This window comes from Oncorhynchus gorbuscha, linkage group LG11 (genome assembly GCF_021184085.1).
Source record: "Oncorhynchus gorbuscha isolate QuinsamMale2020 ecotype Even-year linkage group LG11, OgorEven_v1.0, whole genome shotgun sequence".
Taxonomy (NCBI): Eukaryota; Metazoa; Chordata; class Actinopteri; order Salmoniformes; family Salmonidae; genus Oncorhynchus; species Oncorhynchus gorbuscha.
The window spans coordinates 62,378,774-62,406,322 of NC_060183.1; the positions used below are offsets into that span (position 1 = coordinate 62,378,774).

The window sequence follows — 27,549 nt, forward strand, 5'->3', positions numbered from 1 at the left end:
ACAAAATTAACTTTCCGTTACTGAGAGCCTTTAGGAGCACAAGACCGGATGCTCCTTTTTTAGTCAGACAGTCAGCAAGCCGTTCCTTTGTGGTCGACCACAGAATCCGCTGGATTCTCCGTGCTTGAATAAGTTCCTTGATGCTGCTAATCCCAAGACGAAGTCTTTTCTCTGTGACAGACTTGGTTGATTTCACAGCATCAACTAATGAGTAGTTGTCAGTGACACAAACTACAGGTAGAATGTGCTGTTTTGTCTCACCAGTGGAAAGCTCTGAGAACAGAGTTGCAAGAAAGATAGCATTGTCAATTCCATCCGCGAGAGCAAGTGTTTCTGCAGCAAGTTCGGACAACCCTTCTGATCCTTCTTGACTGCCAACAGATGGGTGAGAATCTTCCTCCGTCCCCCATTAACACGATTAGATGTCCACCTTGTGTGCCTCAATCTGTAAGGTTCCCTAGCGAAGCATCACTGAAGACAAATAGTTTCAGAGAGTCATCTTTTCCAACATGTAGAAACTTTAGTCACTTGTTGTGATTTCAGTTTTACGAACAACTTTCTTTGCCTCATGAATGGTTTGTACATCGGCATATTGTGTTGGATGCCAAGTTGAAGCCATCAAACATTACATCAGGTCTACTCTGTCTAGCAACCCATAGAATTTGACCCATCTTTGACCTCAATTGATCAGCTTCAACTCCACAGAGGGGAATTCCTTTGTATGGCTCTTGAATTATCCATGTGGATAGGTTGAAGATTATTGATATAGTTCTCCTGTTAAATCAGGATTATTCCATCAACTGTAATCATTTTTGTTATGTTGGCATAGAGTTTATCATGCTCCTCATGGCTGACCTGTAAAACAGCTTTGAGGTGTGAAATCACAGTTGTAGCAAAGGCCTGTGAGCCACCCCAGATGAAGTCCTCAACATGACAGGCAAGTACTCCAGTCACATTGCAGTCTTGATCAAGCCAATAGAAGACTGCAGGATTCACTCGACATTTTTCCACCTGTACTCAGCATTACTGCCCTGACATTATATGTACCAGTAGAGTGATGCATCTGCCAGTCCAGACACACTGTTTTAGTTTCCACAGTGTTCCTTCACTCTCAGCTTCAGGCGGAGGTCAGATGTGAATGTCCCTTGACATCTCTGTTCCCTGCAAAAATGCAGATTGGATATTTATGGAATGAAGTTTCCATTTTTTCTGGCAGATCACTGTCAGCAGCAATCCGAGTGACTCTGAGGCGCATGTCGTGAGTCTTTTGGGAGTTCTTCAGCAGCCAGCTCCTCAAAACCTCTAGATGTGCTTTTGGCACTATTCCAGTTAAGGATTCTTTAAGGGTACACACCCACCTTGTTGAGACACATTTTTGTCCAATGTCTGACTTTCTCAAACACTCCATTTTTCCTCCAATTACTGAGCTCATCTAGCTTAGCTGAGTCAAATGACACGTGCTTTGTTTCAAGTATATCATTTTGAATGTCATTCTGTTTTTATTGATTTTCCATTGGTTCAATTCTGAGATGATCTACAAGTGACAGGTCAGCTGACCCTGTTGTACCAGAAAGTGTAGCTGGTTCAGAGTACTGCAAGTTGTACCAGTTCTGGTGTTTTCCTTTGGCTTTTCCTGCTCGACTGTTGCTGTATGTGGAATACCACTTTCTCTGTCCATGTATTTAACAGTTTGTCCAGTTTTCAGATTGTTGTTCCAATGTAGTCTATGAAAAGCCAACTGACATTTACTCCTGAGGTGCTGACCTGCTGCACCCTTGTCAACCACTGTGATTATTATTTGACCCTGCTGGTCATCTATGAACATTTGAACATCTTGGCCATGTTCTGTTATAATCTCCACCCGGCACAGCCAGAAGAGGACTGGCCACCCCTCATAGCCTGGTTCCTCTCTAGGTTTTTTTCTAGGGAGTTTTTCCTAGCCACTGTGCTTCTACACCTGCATTGCTTGCTGTTTTGGGTTTTAAGTTGGGTTTCTGTACAGCACTGAGATATCAGCTGATGTACAAAGGGCTTTATAAATACATTTGATTTGATTTGATTGATTAACATGTGGCTCTTATTGAATGTTTTCCTCATTTGTTTTTCCTGTGTTTCAGTGTCCATATCATTGGATGCGACACTTGGTAGGTTTGTGTCTGTTAATTTGTCTTTTTTTGTCATTTTAATTAAGTTGATTCTCAGCAACAGCCCCTCCATCTTGTTGATCATTTACTTTCCACAATCTTGAGTGATGCACCTTGCCAATGGTGCCTCCGTGCCTCACAAATATCACCACATCATCTTGGCCAATGACTTCTCCCGGTCCTTTCCACTCTTGAGAGTCAACTCGTTTGTACTACACTTTGTTACCAGTCTCGTACTTCTCATCGGTGGGTGGGTCAAAGCTGTTTTACGTAGAGCCCTGCGAATTCTCTGAACACTCTGCTTCAGTGAAGGTTTTCTCGCTGCATGTAGTGCTGAAAGGTGCTGTCCCACCCACTCAACCACACTGGTCCATTCTAGTGCTGGTGGCTTGTCCATCAGTACAGAGGGAAGATTAGACACCAGTTGGTATGAGCTGTAGCCATGAACATTGTGCATTGAGTATTTTGCCATCAAAGCCCAATCATGGGCTGTTTTCCAGTCACATTGATTGTCTTGCTTCACTTTCAGCATCTCCTGTGAGTGTGTGATTATGTCTCTCTAGAAGTCCATTCCTCCATGGACTGTAGGCAGAAGTTGTCTTTACTTCCATGTTGAATTTGTCAGCCATTTCTCTTATTTCATTATTATTGAATTCTCCTCCATTGTCACTACAAATTCTGGGGCGGGACATGCACACTTATCCAGGAATGAATGAAGTGCTTGATGATTTCACTGGGTTTCTTTGTATTCACAATGCTTCCAGCACTAAAGTGTGTGAAGTGGTTGACTATGTGAAGGTACCGCACACTTGGTCCTAGCTCATGTAGATCTACAGCCAATGTTTCATTGTACTTGGAAGCCAGTGGCAAACCAACAGCTGGTCTGGGATTAAGTTTGCTGTATTTCTGACATGTCTCACAACTGTTAACTATCTGCTGTAGAATGGAAATACTCTCAACATCCTTATTCCCAGAACTGCTGAGTCATTTCTGAAATCTGTCAACTGTAGCATGTCCAAACTGTTTTTCCTTTGTGTTCATGTTCTCTGTGACTGTCAGAATCTCCATGTGCTCTGTGTGCATCAGAATTATTACATGGACTCTGTGTGATGTCTTTGTCTAAAATGTTTATACAATAGTGGCCTGAGGTAGTAAGTTCAAGGGTCACTGGTTGTTTAAATATCACTGCCTTATCATTTTTTTTAATGTCTAATACAGCCCCTGCCTTCTCGAGGGAAGCTTGGCTTAATCGTAAGGGGATATCTGTAGGGACCACTTCTGTTTCAATGTAACACTCAGTCTGACACATTGTTTCTGGTATCTTGACTCTCTTGGTAGAATGGACGATTCTCCCATCTCCAAATTTGAAAGCTCGGTGCTTGGTGTGTCAAGCATATTTTGTACTTCTTTCATATTTAGTTCACTGACATTGCTATCAAGCCATTTTGCACCACACACTGTGCGTGTACATGCAGTATCAATCACAGCAGATCCTAAACCAGATCCTCCATACATTTTATCAGCCTATTGAATGCGCGACCCGGGCCGACAAAATCCTGGATCATTGTTACTCTAACTTCGCGACATATACAAAGTCCTCCCTCGCCCTCTGACCATGACTCCATTTTGCTGCTCCCAGCCTATAGACAAAAACAAAAAATAAACAGCCGTGCTCAGGTCTGTTGAACGCTGTTCAATCCGACCAATCGGATTCCACGCTTCAAGATTGCTTTGATCACGTGGACTGGGATATGTTCCGTATAGCGTCGAACAACAACATTGATGTAAACGCTGATTCGATGAGTCAGTTTATTAGCAAGTGCATCGGTGATGTTGTACCCACGTCGAATATTACAATTTTCCACAACCAGAAACCGTGGATTGATGGCAGCATTTGGGCAAAACTGAAAGCGCGAACCACTGCTTTTAATCAGGGCAAGGAGACCGGAAACATGACCGAATACAAACAGTGTAGTTATTCCCACCTCAAACCAATCAAACAAGCTAAGCATCAGTATAGAGACAAATTAGAGTCGCAATTCAACGGCTCAGACACGAGAAGTATGTGGCAGGGTCGACAGTCAATCACGGACTACAAAAAGAAAACCAGCTCCGTCGCAGACCCTGATGTCTTGCTCCGAGACAAACTAAACAACTTTGCTCACTTTGAGGACAATACAGTGCCACCGACACGGCCCGCTACCAAAACGTGCGGGCTCTCCTTCAACGGAGCCAACATGAGTAAATCATTTAAACGTGTTAACCCTCGCAAGGCTGCCAGCCTAGATGGCATCCCTGGCAGTGTCCTCAGAGCATGAGCAGACCAGCTGGCTGGTGGGTTCACGGACATATTCAATCAATCACTATCCTAGTATGCTGTTCCCACATGCTTCAAGATGGCCACCATTGTTCCTGTTCCCAATAAAGCTAAGGTAACTGAGCTAAACGACTATTGCCCGGTAGCACTCACTTCCGTCATCATGAAGTGCTTTGAGAGACTAGTCAAGGATCATATCACCTCCACCCTACCTGACACACTAGACCCACTCCAATTTGCTTACCGCCCCAATAGGTCCACAGACGACGCAATCACACTGCCCTAACCCATCTGGACAAGAGGAATACCTATGTAAGGATGCTGTTCATCGACTACAGCTCGGCATTCAACACCATAGTACCCTCCAAGCTCGTCATCAAGCTCGAGACCCTGGGTCTCGACCCCGCCCTGTGCAACTGGGTACTGGACTTCCTGACGGGACGCCCCCAGGTGGTGAAGGTAGGAAATAATATCTCCACCCCACTGATCCTCAACACTGGAGCCCCACAAGGGTGTGTTCTGAGCCCCCTACTGTACTCCCTGTTCACCCATGACTGCGTGGCCATGCACGCCTCCAACTCAATCATCAAGTTTGCAGACGACACTACAGTGCTAGGCTTGATTACCAACAATGACGAGACGGCCTACAGGGAGCAGGTGAGGGCCCTCGGAGTGTGGTGTCAGGAAAATAACCTCACACTCAACGTCAACAAAATAAAAGGAGATGATCGTAGACTTCAGGAAACAGCAGAGGGAGCACCCGCCATCCACATCGACGGGACAGTAGTGGAGAAGTTGAAAAGTTTTAAGTTCCTCGGCATACACATCATGGACAAACTGAAATGGTCCACCCACACAGACAGCATGGTGAAGAAGGCGCAACAGCGCCTCTTCAACCTCGGGAGGCTGAAGAAATTTGGCTTGTCACCAAAAACACTCAAACTTTTACAGATGCACAATTGAGAGCATCCTGTCGGGCTGAATCACCGCCTGGTATGGAAACTGCTCCGCCCACAACCGTAAGGCTCTCTAGAGGGTAGTGAGGTCTGCACAACACATCCCCGGGGGCAAACTACCTGCCCTCCAGGACACCTACAACACCCGATGTCACAGGAAGGCCAAAAAGTTAATCAAGGACAACAACCACCCGAGCCACTGCCTGTTCACCCCGCTATCATCCAGAAGGCGAGGTCAGTACTGGTGCATCAAAGCCGGACCGACAGACTGTTAAACAGCCAACACTAACATTAATACAGACTCAAATCTCTAGCCACTTTAATAATTAAAAATTGGATGTAATAAATGTATCACTAGTCACTTTAAACAATGACACTTTATATAATGTTTACATACCCTACATTACTCATCTTATATGCTCATCCATATATTTATATGTACATATTCTTATTCACTTTTTGTTGTTGTGAAATTGTTAGATATTACTTCATGGTCAGAACTAGAAGCACAAACATTTCGCTACACTCGCATTAACATCTGCTAACCATGTGTATGTGACCAATAAAATTTGATTTGATTTAAGGATTCTATCAACTATCAAGATCCCAGTATCAGAAGCAGATTCATTTGAAAACAGTGTAATGTTAAACTGCTCTAGTTTAACTTGTTCATTTTTATGAGGACAGTCTTTAACCCAACGGTAAGTGCTTTGACGAATAGCACATTTTGATCTCCTTCCATATTTGTCCAGTGGATTTGTCCCAGGAAATGGCGCCCTCTTCTGGTTGTCTTGAGTATGTGACTTGTTGGAGCCTTTTCTCTGCTGCTCAGTGTAATATGGTGCGTCACTCATTTGCATTCTGTTATTGGCGCGACAGACGTGTTTTCACCACAGAATTTTTTTCTGCCCACTTCATTGATGCAAAAGTCAGCACAGTACAAGCAGTCAAAGCCAACTGTTTCTCCCTACCACCCAGACAGGTATCTAGCAACTTGAAAGCTAACACTGCATCCGGGAGAACCATGTCGTACTTGTGCATCCTAGTGTACCTCTGTTCGAAATCAATGATGTAGTCCGTCATTGCAATCGAAATGTCTCTAGTAACACTGTCAAAGTCTGAATATGCCTCGTAGGCACGGTCTTTCTCTTCTGTTAGAAACACAGAATCCAATGCTCTGATCTAAGTTCCCATACCATCATCCTTGTTCAAATCCTCCAGGGATATTTCCTGTGCTGTAACTCTCGCTCTTCCCTCGAGCGATAATACCAATGCAAGTACTTGCCTTTCTTGTCCAGATTAGTAACTCGTGTCCAGATTCCAATAAATTTCCCCAACTTTCATACGACCTCTTGTCGTCGAACTGAGGTGGCACATTGTAGTTATTAGCCATCCTCTGCGATCAATGTTAACTCGAAGTGACAACGGCCAGGTTCCAGTTTAAGAATATTTACTAAAACGTATTAGCACACTACATGGTTGCCATTGCACTCAGGCCAGGTCCATCAACGAGACCCCTGTGCAGGCGCACTAATAACAGAGTGATAGCCCCGTAACAGAAATATAGGGATACTTAAAACAAACTTAACAGTAAACAGTAACAGTAAACATAAACTTAAAAATGGTGAGAACAGCAAATGACAACTCCGGATAAAAGGACACACACACTATATTAAGGGTACTGTGCTATAGGGAAATAGATCAAACAGTAGCTTTGGGTTTAGTATAGATAGACTTGCCATGAAACACACCACTGATGGAGGGACTAGGGAGGTCCTCTGGATGACTCCACTGTCTATCCTCCCGTCTCTAAGGCTCTAGTAGAAACAGACACATCACACACGGTTAATACAGTTTCATCTATGAGTGAATGTGTGTAACAGGGAATGTTATGCGAAATGACAAACAACTCTCAACCAACTATGTACCACAAGTGACGATCATGGAATTTTGGATGACGATTATTTGTCAGCCAAATGACCGTGTTCCCCGTTATAACCATTCAAATAGCAAAAATGTTTCATATATATATATACACACACATACAGTTGAAGTCGGACATTTACATGCACTTAGGTTGGAGTTATTAAAACTCGTTTTTCAACTAACTATAATTTTGGCAAGTCGGTTAGGACATCAACTTTGTGCATGACACAAGTAATTTTTCCAACAATTGTTACAGTAATTATTTCACTTATAATTCACTGTATCACAAGTCCAGTGGGTCAGAAGTTTACATACACTAAGTTGATTGTGCCTTTAAACAGCTTGGAAAATTCCAGAAAATTATGTCATGGCTTTAGATGCTTCTGATAGGCTAATTGACATCATTTGAGTCAATTGGAGGTGTACCTGTGGATGTATTTCCAGGCCTACCTTCAAACTCAGTGCCTCTTTGCTTGACATCATGGGAAAATCAAAAAGAAATCGGCAAGACCTCAGAAACAAAATTGTAGACCTCCACCAGTCTGGTTCATCCTTGGGAGCAATTTCCAAACACCTGAAGGTACCACGTTCATCGGTACAAACAATAGTACACAAGCATAAAAATCATGGGACCACGCAGCCGTCATAACTTCTTAGGAACTTCTTGTCTCCTAGAGATGAACATACTTTGGTGCGAAAAGTGCATATCAATCCCAGAACAACAGCAAAGGATCTTGTGAATATTCTGGAGGAAACAGGTACAAAAGTATCTACATCCACAGTAAAACGAGTCCTATATCGACATAACCTGAAAGGCCGCTCAGCAAGGAAGAGGCCACGGCTCCAAAACCACCATAAAAAAGCCAGACTACGGTTTGCAACTGCACATGGGGACAAAGATCATACTTTTTGGAGAAATGTCTTCTGGTATGATGATACAAAAATAGAACTGTTTGGCCATAATGACCATCGTTGTGTTTGGAGGAAAAAGGGGGAGGCTTGCAAGCCGAAAAACACCATCCCAACCGTGAAGCATGGGGGTGGCAGCATCATGTTGTGGGGGTGCTCTGCTGCAGGCGGGACTGGTGCACTTCACAAAATAGATGGCATCATGAGGTAGGAAAAGTATGTGGATATATTGAAGCAACATCACAAAACATCAGTCAGGAAGTTAAAGCTTGGTCGCAAATGGGCCTTTCAAATGGACAATGACCCCAAGCATACTTCCAAAGTTGTGGCAAAACGGCTTAAGGACAATAAAGTCAAGGTATTGGAGTGGCCATCACAAAGCCCTGAAATCAATCCTATAGAAAATTTGTGGGCAGGACTGAGAAAGCATGTGCCAGCAAGGAGGCCTACAAACCTGACTCAGTTACACCAGCTCTGTCAGGAGGAAGGGGCCAAAATTCACACAACTTAATGTGGGAAGCTTGTCGAAGGCTACCCAAAATGTTTGACCCAAGTTAATCAATTTAAATGTAATGCTACCAAATACTAATTGAGTACGTAAACTTCTGACCCACTGGGAATGTGATGAAATAAATAATTATCTCTACAGTTATTCTGACATTTCACATTCTTAAAATAAATTGCTGATCCTAACTAACCTAAAACAGGGAATTTTTACTAGGATTAAATGTCAGGAATTGTGAAAAACTGAGTTTAAATGTATTTGGCTAAGGTGTATGCAAACTTCCGACTTCAACTGTGTGTGTATGTGTGTATATAAAATACATTTTATACCCTCCTCTGCTCCTGACTGTACGTGCTGCAGGCATTGGGGGGTGTTGCCTAGGCAACTGTAGACTCATTTTTTTACAACACCCTGCTTGTTTCAGCAAGAAGAAAGTCAATTTTACAGCAAAAACTGACTCGATCGCACGAATGTCCAAGCTTCCTGTCTTCAGTCAGCTGTTTGAGTAAAGTCATACCGTATAAAAAATGTAAGCTGTGATGGAAACAGGAAGTTCCAATACAATTTTATAAATGCAGAAAGATCCTTTGTTTGTTCAAGACGGAGGGATCTTTTTGTGTCGGTAAAATGTATTATGTGAGAAAATGGCGATGGAAACACCTTTATGCGCAAATATTGATATAATTACCATCATATCAAAGTAAACTTGGAGTCACACGATGACAAGGTGTCGGTCCTCCCACTACGACTCGGAAAACCATGCAGAATAATAGGCAGACAAAATAAGTTATGACAAACTTTACAGGGTGGTGAAAGTGGGCCTCCCAAGTGGCGCAGCGGTCTATATTTGCATGAAAATCTGTGCGGTCCCATGTTTCATGAGCTGAAATAAAAGAAAAATTCCATACGCACAAAAATAATATTTCTCTCAAATGTTGTGCATATATTTGTTTACATCCCTGTTAGTGAGCATTTCTCATTTTCCAAGATAATCCATCCACCTGATAGGTGTGACATATAAATAAGCATTTTCATTACGCAGGTGCACCTTGTCCCGAGGACAATAAAATGCCACTCTAAAATGTGCAGTTTTGTCACAAAACACAATGCCATAGATGTCTCAAGTTTTGAGGGAGCGTGCAATTGGCATGCCAACTGCAGGAATGTCTACCACAGCTGTTGCCAGAGAATTGAATGTTAATTTCACTACCATCAGTCATCTCCAACGCCATTTTAGAGAATTTGGCAGTACGTCCAACTGGCCTCATAACCACAGACCACATGTAACCATGCCAGCCCAGGACCTCCACATCCGGTTTCTACACCTGCGGGAACATCTGAGACCAGCCACCTGGACAGCTGATGAAACTGAGGAGAATTTGTCTGTAATAAAGCCCTTTCTGGGGAAACACTTCTGATTGGCTGGACCTGGCTCCCCAGTGGGTGGACCTATGCCCTCCCAGGCCCACCCATGGCTGAACCCCTGCCCAGTCATGCAAAATCCATAGATTAGAGTCCAATTAATTTATTTCCGTATATGAACTGTAATTCGGTACAATAGTTTAAATTGTATGTTGCGTTTATAAGTTGTGGCAATAAAACATGTAATTTAAAGAATACAGAAGAGGAAAGAACCAAGTTCGATCCATTCCATTTCAAAATGACAGAATTCAAATACAATACAATTAGAAAGACATATTGCAAACTCTGGTGATGTGTGACTCTTACCCTGTGTAGTTCGATGGAGTTGATCCATTGGTGTCTGTGTTCGGAGTCTATAGCTCTCAGGTACCACACACTGTCGTTAACACTGATGTCAAGCCTGCACTCATCAAACTCAAGGGGCTGAGGGTAGAGATAGAGAGAAAGGGTAGAGAGAGAAATATGATTAGTATATTTAAATCATATCAACAAAACATTTAACATAGTGGGCCTGTCAAAAAAGAAAGAGGGGCGAGGGGGATATGAAGGGTAAACTGTAAGTGCAGTTATTGTGAAGTGGAAACGTCTCGGAGCAAAAACAGCTAAGCCGCGAAATGGTAGGCCACACAAGCTTACAGAACGGGACCGCCGAGTCCTGAAGCGTGTGGCACGTAAAAATATTCCATCCTCGGTTGCAACACTCCAACCTGCCTCTGGAAGAAGAGTCAGCTCAAGAACTGTTCGTCGGGAGCTCCGTGAAATGGGTTTCCATGGCCGAGCAGCCGCACACAAGCCTTAGCAATGCTAAGCGTCAGCTGGAGTGGTGTAAAGCTCACCGCCATTGGACTCTGGAGCAGTGGAAACGCATTCTCTGGAGTCACCTTCACCATCTGGCAGTCCGACGGATGAATCGGAGTTTGGCGGATGCCGGGAAAACGCTACCTGCCCTAATGCATAGTGCCAACTGTATTTAGTCAGCCACCAATTGTGTAAGTTCTCCCACTTAAAAAGATGAGAGGCCTGTAATTTTCATCATAGGTACACTTAAACTATGACAGACAAACTGAGAAAAAAATTCCAGAAAATCACATTGTAGGATTTTTAATTTATTTATTTGCAAATTATGGTGGAAAATAAGTATTTGGTCACCTACAAACAAGCAAGATTTCTGGCTCTCACAGACCTTTAACTTCTTTAAGAGGCTCCTCGATCCTCCTCATAGTTGAAGTGTACCTATGATGAAAATTACAGGCCTCTCACCTTTAAGTGAGAGCACAATTGGAGGCTGACTAAATACTTTTTTGCCCCACTGTATGTAAGGTATTTCTGTTTTTATTTTTTTTACAAATTAGCAAACATTTCTAAAAACCCATTTTTTCTTTACCATTATGGGGTATTGTGTATAGATGGATGACTTAAAAACATATTTTTAATCAATTTTATAAAAAGACTAATGTGACAAAAAGTTAAGGGGTCTGAATACTTTCCGAATGCACTGTACATTAGTCATAAGTAGCTAACTGATATATACAACAGAAGGTCAAGTAATGTTATACTTCTGATTTCTGGTCTGAAAGCCACACTGATATTGGCTAACTAGCTAGCTACTTTAACACAAGTCACTGGTCTACTGGAGCGGAATAGCCATGATCATAAACCGCAGTTCAGATACACAAGTTGAAACAACAATTTGTTTGATCTTAACTGTCTAGTTTTAGAACGTCTCATGTCCTTGGCTGGAGTTTCAAAGATTCAACATGTCAAATCTTTAGCCAAAGTTAAGAGCCATCCACACCAAGGACGATAACTATAACGGTAAATTATACATCACTATAAATGTTGTCGAGCATCCACACCAGCGGACCGTTTAACATTCTGCAGTACAATTGTCAATCAACTGAGCAACGCATCCTACTACATGATGTAGGCCTATTAATAAGGTGGTAACAAGACCATTCAGTGCTCCAGGGTGTGTTCATTGTCAGTGACTGCAAATAATACTTCAATGTACACAAAAATATAAAATGCAATATGTAAAGTGTTGGCCCCATGTTTCATCCGCTGAAATAAAAAGACCCCATAAATTTTCCAGACACACAAAAACGATATTTTTCTCAAATTGTTGGTACAAATTTGTTTACATCCCTATTACTTTGCCAAGATAATCCATCCACCTGACAGGTGTTATATAAAGAAGCTGATTAAACAGTATGATCATTACACAGGTGTACCTTGTGCTGGGGACAATAAAAGCCAACTATAAAATGTGCAGTTTGGACACAACACAATGCCACAGATCAAGTTGAATGAGTGAGCAATTGGCATGCTGAGTGCAGGTATGTCCACCAAAGCTGTTGCCAGATAACTTTTTTTAACCCATTTTCCCATCGCTGCAACTCCCGTACAGACTCCAGACAGGCGAAGGTCGAGAGCCGCGCATCCTCCGAAACACGACCCCACCAAGCCGCACTGCTCGCTTAACCCAGAAGCCAGCCGCACCAATGTGTCGGAGGAAACACCGTACACCTGGCGACCATGTCAGCGTGAATTGCGCCCAGCCCGCCACAGGAGACGCTAGACCACGATAAGACAAGGACAACCCGGCCAGCCAAACGCTCCCCTAACCCAGACGACGCGGGCCAATTGTGCGCCGTATCATGGGTCTCAAGGTTGCGGCAGTCTGCGATACAGCCTGGGATCGAACCAGGATCTGTAGTGACGCAGCTAGCACCGCGCCACTAGGGAGGCTGTTGCCAGATAAATTAACATTAAATTCTCTACCATAAACCGCCACCAATGTTGTTTTAGAGAATTTGGTAGTACGTCCAACGGGCCTCAAAACCGCAGACCATGGCGTTGTGAGGGCGAGCGGTTTGCTGATGTCAATTTTGTAAACAGAGTTCCCCATGGTGGCGGTGAGGTTACAGTACGGGCGGGCATAAGTTACGAACAATGAATACAATTGCTTTTTATTGATGGCAATATGAATGCACATTGATACTGTGACTAGATCCTGAGGCCCATTGTCGTGCCATTCATCCACCGCCACTACCTCATGTTCCAACATAATGATGCACGGCCCCATGTTGCAAGGATGTGTACACAATTCCTGGAAGCTGAAAGTGTCCCAGTTCTTCCATGGCCCTGCATACTCATCTTACAAGTCACCCATTGAACATGTTTGGGATGCTCTGGATCGACGTGTACGACAGCGTGTTCCAGTTCCCGCCAATATTTAGCAACTTCCACGCCCCTATTTTTTTTTTGAAGGGATCTGTGAGCAACAGATACATATCTGTATTCCCAGTCATGTTACATCAATAGATTATGGCTAATTAATTTATTTCAAATTGACTGAGTTCCTTATATGAACTGTAAAATCAGTCAAATCTTTTACATTTTTGCATAATATATGTTGCGTTTATATTTTAGTTCAGTATACACGTAATGAAAAATATAGAAATGTAGCAACTCAACAACAGATGCTGTTTATCCTGCACATCTTTTACATCATGTCATTGTTTGCCTCTATGCTCAAGTGGTTTGCAAGTGCCTTCCACCTTTTTTTAAATTTGGCCTAGGCCTATTTTATATTTAGCAAGAGCAAGCCTGTTTCTCTTAACAAGAAAGACCGTTAGGCTTAGTATATAAAAAAACATGGCTTTTGTAACCTATAGCTTTTCCTGGGATTTCAAGTGAAGAGGAACAGCGGAGGCTTGCATAGCCTATAGCACATTGGAACAGCTAGCGCTCTCTCCGCCTATTTTACAATCAGCAAGCAAGATCGAGCTGGAAATTCTCCTTGATAGGCTAGTAGAAGTAAATAAAATGCTTGAATAAAGTGTACAACAAGCTATTGTAGTCTAGCTTTTCCTGGGACTCCAAGGGCTAAGAGGAAAAGCTGTAGCTGAGAGGCAGCGGAGGTCAGGTGCATAACTGCGCAAAGAGCACCGTGAAGACAGACCAGAGAGGAGTAGCCTAGCCCTAGAAGCATGTGCAATCCATCATTCATTACCTAAATATTAGGTCTAATATTACTAATACTTCTTAGGGACAAGAAAATGATCACACCTAGGCTATAACAATGCAATAATGCATTTTTATTTTCTAGTCTCAGCTGTAAACTGCAGTGAATATGCCATTTCAATAACCGCTAAAAGCCCTGCATTTTGAATGCATATGACTCATTCTGAAAAAAGTATTATCTTGCCTGATTTGGCAACCATTTGGATCATTAGCAGGCGAGTAATAGTGTGCATTTTGTCAGGATGTATCGGCGTTAACAGATCAGGCTACGATTAGAAAATAGGGCCTACTCATGCTGTTTGTCATTTGAATTGATTAGGGATCCCCATTAGCCTCTGCCAAAGCAGCAGCTATTCTTCCTGGGCTCCAAACACATTAAGGCACTTACATCACAGTTGACCACAGTGGAGAAGGTGAAAAGCTTCAAAGTTCCTCAGTGTACATGTCACTGACAATCTGAAATGACGTTTTACAATCCTGTAACTTATTTAGTACATAATGTCTCTGCCACCATGTCTTATGACCGAAAACAGCTTCTTGATATCAGGACAGCGATTATTCACCCCGTACTGGAGGAATGTTTCTTCAACGAGTCAGATGGGAAGGATTTACTCCACTCAACAAGGCCCTCATCCCAGTCATTCGCAGGAGGAAAACATGGAGGCATTGTGGATAACGATCCAGGTGCCTTGTAAGGATCCGTCGCCGACACAGTAATCTACCTTTACCATCAGTCCTATTAGCCAACTGCCAAATTAATCGATAATAAAATAGACGAACTATGAGCACGTATAGCCAACCAACGAGACATTAAAAACTGTAATATCTTATGTTTCACCGAGTCGTGGCTGAACGACGACATGATTAACATACAGCTGGCAGCTTTTAAGCTTTTTCGGCAGGATAGAACAGCAGCCTCTGGTAAGACAAGGGGAGGCGGCCTATGCATATTTGTAAACAACAACTGGTGCATGAAATTTAAGGAAGTCTCAAGGTTTTGCTCACCTTAGGTAAAGTATCTCATGATAAGCTGTAGACCATACTCTTTACCAAGAGAGTTTACATCTATATTTTCCGCAGACCGATGCACTAAGACCGCACTCAATGAGATGTATACGGTCATAAGCAAACAGGAAAACGCTCATCCAGGGAGGTGGTGCTCCTAGTGGCTGGGGACTTTAATGCAGGGAAACTATAGGCTATGACTGTAACCCCGGTTCTCTGATAGTATGAGTGAGGTACTTCACTAAGGGATACCCTCCTAGTGTATTCGTCAGAAGCCTTATTATACTACACCAGCCATGATTGGCTGGACATCGAGACTTGTGCATCGGGGAAGGGTGTCCCTCCTACCCTATAAAAGGGCTCGACACAGGGTCTCAGTCGTCCAAGAATAAGACACACCTCGTCCTCGCTCATGCAAAGAGGGTATTCTGGTGAAATACCTTACTCATACTATCAGAGAACCGGGGTTACAGTCGTAACCTATTGTTCTCTTTCAAGTATTAATTTCAGTATTTCACTTTGGGATATACGGACTCCCTTATTGCCAGACAAGCTTATCCTGACGACCGATAGATAGATATAGATATCTCGATAGATAGCACAGATCTATCTATATATATATATATCTATATATCTATATATATATATATCTATCTATCTGTCTATATCTATCTATATATCTATATATATAGCACAGATCAATCGGTCGTCAGGATAAGCTATATATACACAGTGGGGAGTAGAGGTCTGTAATTTTTATCATTAGGTACACTTCAACTGTGAGACGGGATCTAAAACAAAAATCCAGAAAATCACGTCTCGACGTCCAGCCAACCATGGCTGACGTTGTGTAATAAGGCTGACAAATACGCTGGGGACGTATCCCATAGAGAAATACCGAAACTAAATCTTGAAAGAGAACTCAAATCAGTTTTACCTCATTTCTATAAATGTGCAACCAGAGGGGGAGGGAAAAAAAGACAACTCTGGACCACCTTTACTTCACACACAGAGACCCGTACAAAGCTCTCCCTCCATTTGGAAAATCTGACCATAATTCTATCCTCTTGATTCCTGCTTACAAGCAAAAACTAAAGCAGAAAGCACCAGTGACTCAATCAATAAGAAAGCTGTCAGATGAAGCAGATGCTAAGCTACAGGACTGTTTTGCTAGCACAAACTGGAATATGTTCCAGGATTCTTCCGATGGCGTTGAGGAATACACCACATCAGTCACTGGCTTCATCAATAAGTGCATCGAGGACGTCGTCCCCACAGTGACTGTACGTACATAGCCCAACCAGAAGCCATGGATTACAGGTAACATTCGAACTTAGCTAAAGGGTAGAGCTACCGCTTTAAAGGAGCGGGACTCTAACACGTAAACCTATAAGAAATCCCGCTATGCCCTCCGACGAAACATCAAACAGGCAAAGTGTCAATAAAAGACTAAGATTGAATCCTACTACACCGGCTCCGACGCTCGTCGGATGTGGCAGCTATTACAGACCACAAAGGGAAGCACAGCCACGAGCTGCCAAGTGACACAACCTACCAGACGAGCTAAATTACTTAATGCTCGCTTCGAGGCAAGTAACACTGAAACATGTATGAGAGCAACAGCCGTTCCGGACGACTGTGTGACCATACTCTCCGTACTCGATGTGAGTAAGACCTTTAAACATGTCAACATTCACAAGGCTGCAGGGCCAGACAGATTACCAGGACGCCTACTCTGAGCATGCACTGACCAACTGACAAGTGTCTTCACTGACATTTTCAACCTCTCCCTGTCTGAGTCTGTAATACCAACATGTTTCAAGTAGACCACCATAGCTTTCTTGGGCACAGGGCCAAAAAGATAATCAAGGACACCAACCACCCGAGCCACGACCTGTTCACCCCGCTATCATCTAGAAGGCGAGGTAAGTACAGGTGCATCAAAGCTGGGACAGAGAGAGCTTCTTATTTCAAGGCCATCAAACTGTTAAATAGCCATCACGAGCCAGCCTCCACACAGTACCCTGTCCTGAACTTAGTCACGGTCACTATCAGCTACCACCCGGTTACTCAACCCTGCACCATAGAAGTTGCTGCCCTATGTACATAGACATTGAATCACTGGTCACTTTAATAATGTTTACATACTGTTTTACTCATCACGTGTTTATACACACTATATTCTAGTCAATGCCACGCCGACATTGCTCATCCTAATATTTATATATTTGTTAATTCCATTATTTTACTTTTAGATGTGTGTATTGTTGTGAATTGTTAGATACTACTGCACTGTTGGAGCTAGGAACACAATAATTTAGCTACACCTGCAATAACATCTGCTAAATATGTTTGTGACCAATCAAATTTGATTTGAGCACTCTAAACAAGTGGCATAAGCAACAAATCAATGGATAAATTGGAATAAAGGCTATTCTTAATACATTGTCACCGTTTAAATAGAGGTCCATATCATTGGAAGATGTTCTTTTCATATTCAGCACTAAAATATATTTACCACTGCATTTTAAACAAATAGGAGAATGGTTAAATTAGCATAATTTAGAGCCCCCCCCTCCCAAAAAATGTTTGACTTCTGTTGCATTTAGGAGAGCGAACGTCTCATTCAGAGGAGCTGAGCACCCCAATGGCTCCCCTGTAATTCGTACCATGCTGATTATTCTGTGGTTTCCGAAAGCCTACATTCAGAGATTAGACCAATACAATGTTAATGAGATGTACTGTTACGCTCTGAGAATAGACTCATTCTATTAGCACATCTGTCCAGAGTTTGACATTGTAATTTAAACTGTTTAGAATGCTCCTTTCCCTGTCATGTAAATTGCCTATTTTAATATTGAGTTGTAGGCTTGAGGTGGTGTCTGGGTTGAGGCTTGCTCATGTGTAATGGACTTTCTCTCCCTGCCAATGTCTGTTCAACCAAACTCAGGCATAATGATTTCGGGACAATCCATCATTCTGGTCTGGATCAAGGACATTGTCCACCCTTCTGGTTCTGCTGTAAAACTGTAGACAGAGTGAGGTTCATGGTGACTACTTCATTTACCTTGCAAACAACTACAATTCATTGCGTAGATATGATAGCTATTTACACAGCGGGCAATATGGTTCTGAGGAGTCTCTAATGCAATACGTTACTCAGAAACATATCAGATGGGATCCAAGAAACACCAAGTTATACAGTATCTGGTTGAGCAGACATGGAATACTTTCCAGACTTGTCTTAGTTAATATCAATTGAAACATTATGCTCAGCTGACTGCCTTCCACACAAGTTGCTTAAGATATTTACTGTACATCGGTTGCCATGCTCTCAATTAATTTCAGAATCTGTAGAGGTGTGTCTTGCATCACGTGGTCAAAGAACATGAATGGGCCTTCGGCTGCAGCCAGCATGACAATCTGGAGGAGAACCGCAACAAAGACCGGATGCAGCAGGGATCTTCACTGACCCAAATTGTCTTGAAAAATATTGAGACGGACTGAAATTTTAGGTGAGAAATCATTGTTCATTCTGCCACATAGCATCCTTCTCCAATAATTAAAATACTTACTAAACTGAATGTATTTACCTTGGAAATCTAAGACTGGTGGTCATCAAAGGTAAGTCTGTCATAGTTGGCAAGTGGTATAGTCAAATTCCAGAGGCTAGAACCCTTTTTGGCAGCACTTGACTACAACCATCAAATAATCTTCTCTATGTCTAAGGACATGGCCAGAAGTACCACTTTCAGTAGACATCACATGAAGCCCTCTTGCAGTTTGCACACCTTCGAACAGGAGAGAACCTGAGATCTCATTTGGAAAGAAGGGACGTTTGTGGGGGCAAGAAACATGTTTGAAAAACAATATTTGTGCATTCTTTATCTAGCATATAGGCATCATTATTTTACCTTTGGAATGGTATTAGATTTGTTTACTAAACTACTCTAAACCTGAAGGTTTTACTCTGGTTAGGTCATTTGGAGTTATCTAACTATCCTGGTGTAAATACAGTATGAAACCAGTCTGGATGATTACACAGATCAGGTCAAATAAAAAGGTTTATTACAGATGTTATAAGTATACAAGATACTCTGTAACCTTCTCAAACTAACAAAGACCACAATGCAAGTAAAGAAAATAACAATAGCAGTTGTGCAAAAATACCACAAGACAAATAAGATCAAATAAAAAACATGATGAAATACTGATATGGCAAAGTACTGAACTACTATTGCCCTGGGCCCGGTTTCCCGATATTGATGGAACTTAGGTTAATATGAAATTGAGTAATATACCACATTACTTCTTACTAATAGATTTCCGTTTTGAAACATTAGGCTTTTTGTTTTTTTTCCCCAGTAATTTTGACCAAAATATATTTTGGCTGGTAAAAAAAATCTCAGTTGGCTGGTAGATTTATTTAATCATTGGCTGGTGGGCCAAAAAGTCAATTTTATGCGCGGCTTGCGAGAGACATGTCACTTCGCATACATGCACGATCCATATAAAGAAAATATTGCAGTAATAGGCTAATACAAGGCATGTATCAAATTGTTGCTTATTGAAACTCCCAAAGTCCTCCAAACGTTATAATAAATATAGATTTTCACATCTAGGCAACTCCAAAAGCCTGAGGAGGTTGTAAGTTATGGACACACAAGATTGCTATAATGTTCTATGGACACACAAGATTGCTATAATGTTCTATGCACATCACGATGAAGATTGTGTGTGAAATTGGGGCCTACGCCTGCTCCCTACTAGGCGTAGAATCCAAGCCCAGGCATAGCACAAACTCAGCAAAAAAAAGAAACGTCCTCTCACTGTCAACTGCGTTTATTTTCAGCAAACTTAACATTTGTAAATATTTGTATGAAAATAAGATTCAACAACAGATATGAAGTTCCACAGACATGTGACTAACAGAAATGGAATAATGTGTCCCTGAACAAAGGGGGAGGGGGGGGGGGGGGCAAAATCAAAAGTAACAGTCAGTATCTGGTGTGGCCAGCAGCTGCATAAAGTACTGCAAGTTCCCGGACATTTCTGGGGGAGGCCCTAGCCCTCACCCTCCGATCCAACAGGTCCCAGACATGTTCAATGGGATTGAGATCTGGGCTCTTCGCTGGCCATGGCAGAGCACTGACATTCCTGTCTTGCAGGAAATCACACACAGAACGAGCAGTATGGCTGGTGGCATTGTCATGCTGGAGCGTCATGTCAGGATGAGCCTGTAGGAAGGGTACCACATGAGGGAGGAGGATGTCTTCCCTGTAACGTACAGCGTTGAGATTGCCTGCAATGACAAGCTCAGTCCAATGATGCTATGTTGCCAGTTGTTGTTGCCATCCTGTACCTGTCCTGCAGGTGTGATGTTCAGATGTGCCGATCCTGTGCAGGTGTTACACGTAGGTCTGCCACTGCGAGGACGATCTGCTTTCCGTCCTGTCTCCCTGTAGCGCTCTTAGGCATCTCACAGTACGGACATTTATTGCCCTGGCCACATCTGCAGTCCTCATGCCTCCTTGCAGCATACCTAAGGCACATTCACGCAGATGAGCAGGGACCCTAAGCATCTTTCTTTTGGTGTTTTTCCAGAGTCAGTAGAAACGCCTCTTTAGTGTCCTAAGTTTACATAACTGACTTTAATTGCCTAACATCTGTAAACTGTTAGTGTCTTAACGACCTTTCCACAGGTGCATGCTCATTGTTTATGGTTCATTGAACAAGCATGGGAAACAGTATTTAAACCCTTTACAATGAAGATCTGTGAAGTTATTTGGATTTTCACAAAGTATTGTTGAAAGACGATCCTGAAAAAGGGACGTTTCTTTTTTTGCTGAGTTTAGAAGGGCTTACACCCAAGTGGTGCAACACATAGAATTTTCAAGTCCAGTTTAGAGTGAATTTTAAGTTGATGTAGAGTTATGACCCACTTATGACCAACTGGTGCAACTGGCCCCAGGTCAGCGGGCATCAACCGTCAATTTTAGGTAGGTGCACCAGCGAGGTTGTCCTCAGTCTGGGATGTCTGGAGATCCTGGGATAGCCATCTGCAAATCCATTATGTCAAACATCACGCCAAGTAAACAGGTAGCGAACTGCTCCAGCACCTTTCCCCTTTCCTCAAAGGACAGCTCTCTCAACCTAGCCTGTATTGATAGTGAATAAAAGGAGAAACAGTTCATTACAGAAAAGTCTAATATTGTGTCAAATGATTTTTTAAATGTGAAACAGGTATACAGAATCACAGGTGAAAGATTTTCACCAACCTTTATCAGGGTCACCCTCTCCTGTCAGTCAGCACTCACGGTCTTCCTGATTCTTTCTGCAGCCCTACACCTAGCTCTTCTTCTCCCCCTTCCTCTAGCTTCTCTACCCACAGCAGATGGGAACTATAAGGCTCTTCAACACTGGAATCCTATAGAAAAAAACATGCAAACATTGTTAGAAATATATTGTATTGTTCAGCAGCCTATACCTTTTTTTCATGCAGAAGCGTCATGTATCACACTTCTACAATTAATACACAACACCTTGATACCCAATGTAGCCAATACAAAATCAGCACTTTTATAGATACCAAATGAAATGCAGTAGTTGTTGATAAAATGGGTATCCTTCATAATATTCTGTTTCACTTTGGTGCACATTTACCACCACTTGTCTCATTCACATTAGGGTCTATTACATCTAATTATGGGAGCTTTGTTTGTTTTTGCTGCAATCTAAAAATCAGGCACATTTAGATTGTTAGCTAGTCTAACTAGGAAGCTAGCTCAGGACTACCAACTAGTTAGAAAATGCAAGAGGCCATACCCAGTATTGGAATCAGAAGGGCAAAGGACTAAACGTTACCAAGCATGCCAAAGCCATGTTATTTTCTGTGAATGCAGCACTATGAAAGTCCAAATGCATTGTGATAGCTAGCTAATGTACCAAGACAGCTTGCTAGCTATCGCCAGATTGATATCTAATTTTTTACCAGACAGAGAAATTCCTGGTAACAACTTTAGATAAGTTAGCTAGATAGTTATCTATAAAGTTAACCATGTACCTTGCATTACTATTAAAAAAAAACTTTTTATTACAATCTAAAAATGAGAATTATACCCAGCGTATCACATTTTTACCTGGTCTGAAGACATCAAATGGAATTGATTCATCTTTTCAATCTTGATCGTAGCGGTTATCGCATCCACTTGCAGTGTCGAATTTTCAGCAGCCTAAACTGCGTTCAGAGGATGCCGATGTACCATATGATTTCCTGCGGACTACCTATGAGAGAGAGAGAGGAAGTTTCTTGGAAATTGTGTTCAAATCTAGGTCTCCAAAAACACCTGTACACATATAATTACACAGCGGAGCTTTAAGATGGTACACTCCATTCCTATACCACACCTCACACTGGCAGATTGAGTCTAAAATAATGAGAGAAAATGTGTGCACGTCACAGCAGAATGAGACTGCTTTAGTGAGTTGGCAGTCATTTAACCCATCCGGCCAGCGCCAGCTCTGGAATGGGACTCAATGGACGAGTGTAATTTAGCTGAAACTTGGTGGGGAGAGAGGACACGATCAGATGCCCAGTTTGGCTGAGATATCATGCAATAGGCAATGGCACACACACAGCCAATGTGTAGCTGCTGTCCATGACAATTTAGTTTCTGCAGAACCTCCATCTCCAGTCTTGCTTGCGTTGCTCAAAATTATGTATTAGGCAGAGTGAAGATAAGACTAGAGTCAAACAACACAGGACTATGCTCTGTCACAGTATCAGGCTGCTTCTTCTGTTCTAGGTTTGGATGTGCATTGTGTATACTAGTGACTGTCCATTCATCAGGGCGTATATTGTGGTTTCACACACACGTCTTTGACATTCTAACTACTCATGGAAAAGGGTCCTAGGGAGCGGGGTGGGGTCTCTATGGTAGAGGTCGACCGATTAAATCGGAATAGCAGATTAATTAGGGCCGGTTTCAAGTTTTCATAACAATCGGAAATCGGTATTTTTGGGCGCCGATTTGCGGATTTAAACTTTTTTATTTATTTAACTAGACAAGTCAGTTAAGAACACATTCTTATTTTCAATGGCGGCCTAGGAACGGTGGGTTAACTGCCTTGTTCAGGGGCAGAATGACAGATTTTCACATTGTGAGCTCGGGGGATCCAATCTTGCAACTTTAAAGTGAACTAGTCCAACGCAATAACGACCTGCCTGTCTCTCGTTGCACTCCAAGGATACTGCCTGTTACGCGAATGCAGTAAGCAAAGGAAAGTTGCTAGCTAGCATTAAACGTATCTTATAAAAAACAATCATAATCACTAGTTAACTACACATACACCTCTGGAGAGGCAGAGTGGACCTCTCAGCTGACAGACACACAAATGATTGAATACTTAGTTACTCTCCTCAAATGTTCTCTTTAAGAGCAAGGGGCTCCCGAGTGGCGCAGCATTCTAAGGCACTGCATCTCAGTGCAAGAGGCATCACTACAGACTCTGGTTTAAATCTACGCTGAATCACATCCGGCTGTGATTGAGAGTTCCATAGGGCAGCGCACAATTGTCCCAGCGTCGTCTGGGTTTAGCCGTGGTAGGCCGTCATTGTAAATAATAATTTGTTCTTAACTGACTCGCCTATTTAAATAAAGATTAAATAAATACAAATCAATGTACGAAAGAGTCCGGAAACGTCAAAATGACAGGTTTGAGGCTGAGACCTTCTTTACTTCTCTTTCCCAAGACAAACTTCCCATCCTGCTTTTGAAGAGGTGCCCCCTGCCCACACATACACTCACCCCTCCGTTCTCACCGACCCCCACCCCCACTCCAGCTTGTGTACGTGTTCCCCACAGTTGAGGGAAGAGCAGCTCTTCTCAATGCAGCCTGTAAAGCCTCTCTGAGATTTAGAACCAATGTGGAGGGAGACCAAACCACTCAGATCCTGGGAAACCAATCAAAACATTCAGCCCACCACATATCTACATAGATAAACATGACTTCCCTTATTTCTGTATGCTTCTGTGTTTTGGTGCAAACAATGACAAAGCCTGAAAGGGTAGATGGGTCGGGTCACAGGGGGAAGGAGGAGACAAGAATGGGAGAGACTGACCTAGCTAAATGGGAGAGAGAAGGATTGGACAGGAGGATAGGAGAGAAAAAGACAGAACAGGATGGAGAGGGTCATGACAGTCACCACAGAACAAAAATCTTCTTCTCCTGTGATATCAGCCCACAGGAAGTTACAAGGGCCAGACCAGAGGAAGAGACCCACTTCCTATTTCAACTAACACTTTCTAACATCTCCCCCCCCATAGCCTGTGTTTCTTTTCCTTCCATCCTACCCACCCCTCCACTCTCAAACTTTAGAAAACCCCTTCAAATCAACTGATTGCCCCTGCTCTTCCTCTCCCTACAATATTACTGAACAACCCAGATTCAGCCATTCCTTGGACATGTTAAACCAATCAAAGAGCTTCCCTCTGCAATAACACCCTAAATGGGCTGGAGGGTTTGAGGTGGGCAAAGTGAAGAATGCTGAATTTACTGACATTGACATCTGTAAATGCTTCTTGAACTGATTTGCCAGCTTTGCTCAGATAGTATCACTGCCGATGGCCTTGGCTGAGAGAGAGCATCAATCAACAGAGGCTCCTTCCTGTTTCGTCTGTCTCCTAGCCCCTAAGGGGAGGGGAGCTGGAGCTAAATCTGGAGCTAATGATGGATACTAGTGTCATTCTGAGTGGTGAGGCCAAAGGCCTATATTATTCTGTTACACAAATCAGGCAGGGTTCTTGCTGATCTCCAGCCTTCTGAACTGAGGAATTGATCCCCAAATCCCTAAAGAGTGTGCTTTGCTGTAATCATAAGCAGGGTCACTCACACTTTTATTAATGTGCTGGGAATAAACAAATGGACCACATTCATTCTCAGACACCCCAATGAAAAATAGGCCCAATGTCAAAAAGATCCAGGCATACAGAAAGCCTACGAACAATGCTGCATACTATTTTCATGTTTGCTTTTCTTGTAGGGTTGGGCAGAACACAGATTTTCATACAGTCTCTGTACCATACCAGGGTATATGGTATTATCGAATAGGCAAACAAATACATTTAGGCAACAAGTATCTGGATCCAGGAGGAGATGGAATGTCTATGCAGTAACCAAGAAGCTCGATCTTGACATCTAGCCACTTCACTAGCAAGTTACCAACCAAATGCATACCTGGAGCCCTGACCTGGATTTAATTTATTTGGCACATATTCGATTTCTTAGTTATACTTCAATTTAGATTTAAGCAATGGCATCGCACCCACCAACCCACGCAAATAAAATATTATTTTGAAATACAGTATTTCTCCCAAGCCTCTTTTCTAGTACTGCTATGAAAAGCCAGAGTGACAATAGGACATGCACCTTATTTAAACATCAGTCCCACTGTCTGGTGGATGACCTGTTTGTGTAGCCAGGACAGCAGGCTTTATTCTCCTTCACAAACTGGTTGACCCGCACACACACACACACCTTCTGTTCAGTTGTGTTTATGCTTTGAGCAGTCACATTTTAATAGCATTCAGCTGACAGTCTAAATCCACACACAGAGAGACACAGAGAAAGAATGAATTAGAGAGGAAATGCCCATGCTGCAGATCGACAAGGATCTGTGCTATTTGACCACTCAACCGATACACTGGCTTGAGCTTCGGATTTACCACAGACCACAAACACACACCACCAGAGGGAGGGAATAAAAGCGAGACCTCCCACCAAATCAGCTGAATGGCTGCAGAGCAGCAGCAGAGCCTGCAGACAGACTGACAGAGCAGGGGTTTAAAGCATCGTCAGCCCCATCTGGCTCAGAAGAGGCAGAGTCCCTCTATGAGTTTCTAGCTCTCTTTTCCTGGGTCGTTTCTTTCTCGGGCTTCCTGTTTTCTCTGCTTCTCACAGGGTACGGACGGACAGGGACACACTGCTCAAGGTGCTATGAGCTTAAGCGTAATCCTGTGACCTCATACACACCTTCCTCTGTCTTGCTGTGACATGATAACATGTCTGTTAACACTGACAAGGAAGTAAAGCCACCTGCATGTTCTAACCTGACTGGTGATCACTGAGCACTGGAGACTGATAATGCGTGTGTATATTTTACCTGCCGAAACAGCCTCAGGCAAGCAGCAGACCCCTCTTCCACTTCAGTGAGAGACACAGTGTGTAACAGAGGAGTGTAAACCTTATTTGAGAGTCTTCAATACAAGAGGAGTTGTAGAGTATGACAGGGCCACATGCAAAGGCTGATATTAATATACACATACAGTGGGGCAGAAAAGTATTTAGTCAGCCACCAATTGTGCAAGTTCTCCCACTTAAAAAGATGAAAGAGGCCTGTAATTTTCATCATAGGTACACTTAAACTATGACAGACAAAATGAGAGAAAAAAAAATCCAGAAAATCACATTGCAGGAGGGGGGGGGGGGTTCATTCCAGACTAAAGGCAATCTGTTCAATTGAAGAGCAGTAGATGTTATTCAATCCAGTCACAAGAATTGGAACCCAATTGTCCTTCCTCATGACTCCTGACTGCAAACCATTCTCCACCGCCTGGCTGGTGTGTGGGTGTGTCTCATTTGACATTCTAATCAGTGTGTCTGAGCCAGGGGCATTTAATAATCCTATGGTTGTTTTTGTTGATTGTTTATGATCAAAGCCATGGAAGCTTCAGTTATGGAAAGTACACTCCCCAGGTCCGGAACATGGCCAACATTACAGTGGAAGTTAATATTTACAGTGGTAGAGAATTGATGAAGCTGAATAAATACAGACTGAATAGGTTGACAATTCTGACCAACCTGGGAACAGGTCACTCATTCACCCCGCTGTGTGTGTGTGTGTGTATATTGGCGGGCAACCGCAGGGTGCATGTGACGAGTCTAGTGCAGTAGTGCCACGGTAGAGGTAAGTTGCATGCTTGCTTACCAGTTGCTTGCATACTCTCGCTTACAGCTCGTTGCAGCCGGCTAGCCCTTGTGGTAAATTGGGGAGCAGCTTCATGCACAAGTCTCAAAGCCAAGACAGCGCAGGAGTGGCTTCAGGGCAAGTATATGAATGCCCTTGAGCGGCTCAGCCATAGCCCGGACTTGAACCCGATAGAATATCTCTGGAGAGACGTGAAAATATCTGTGCAGCGAAGCTCCCCATCCAACCTAACAAGAGTTTGAGAGGATCTACAGAGAATGGGAGAATCTACAGAGAATGGGAGAAACTCCCCAAATACAGGTATGCCTAGCTTGTAGCGTCATACCCAAGAAGACTCGAGGCTGTCATCGCTG

General features: G+C 42.8%; 1 protein-coding gene across 2 annotated transcripts in view; it reads right to left on the reverse strand.

Moving 5' to 3' along the window:
* LOC124049076 (ceramide transfer protein-like) overlaps positions 1-27,549 on the reverse strand; it is a 62,497-nt gene that overhangs the window by 31,332 nt on the left and 3,616 nt on the right. The window contains exons 3-4 of one of the 2 annotated variants that reach the window (XM_046370420.1): positions 10,486-10,602; positions 7,169-7,234 (exon numbers count right to left, since the gene is read on the reverse strand). In XM_046370420.1, the coding sequence (XP_046226376.1) occupies positions 7,169-7,234; positions 10,486-10,602 (183 nt within the window). Of the gene's footprint in view, positions 1-7,156; positions 7,235-10,485; positions 10,603-27,549 lie in introns of both variants that reach the window. The other variant, XM_046370419.1, reaches the window with a different exon arrangement.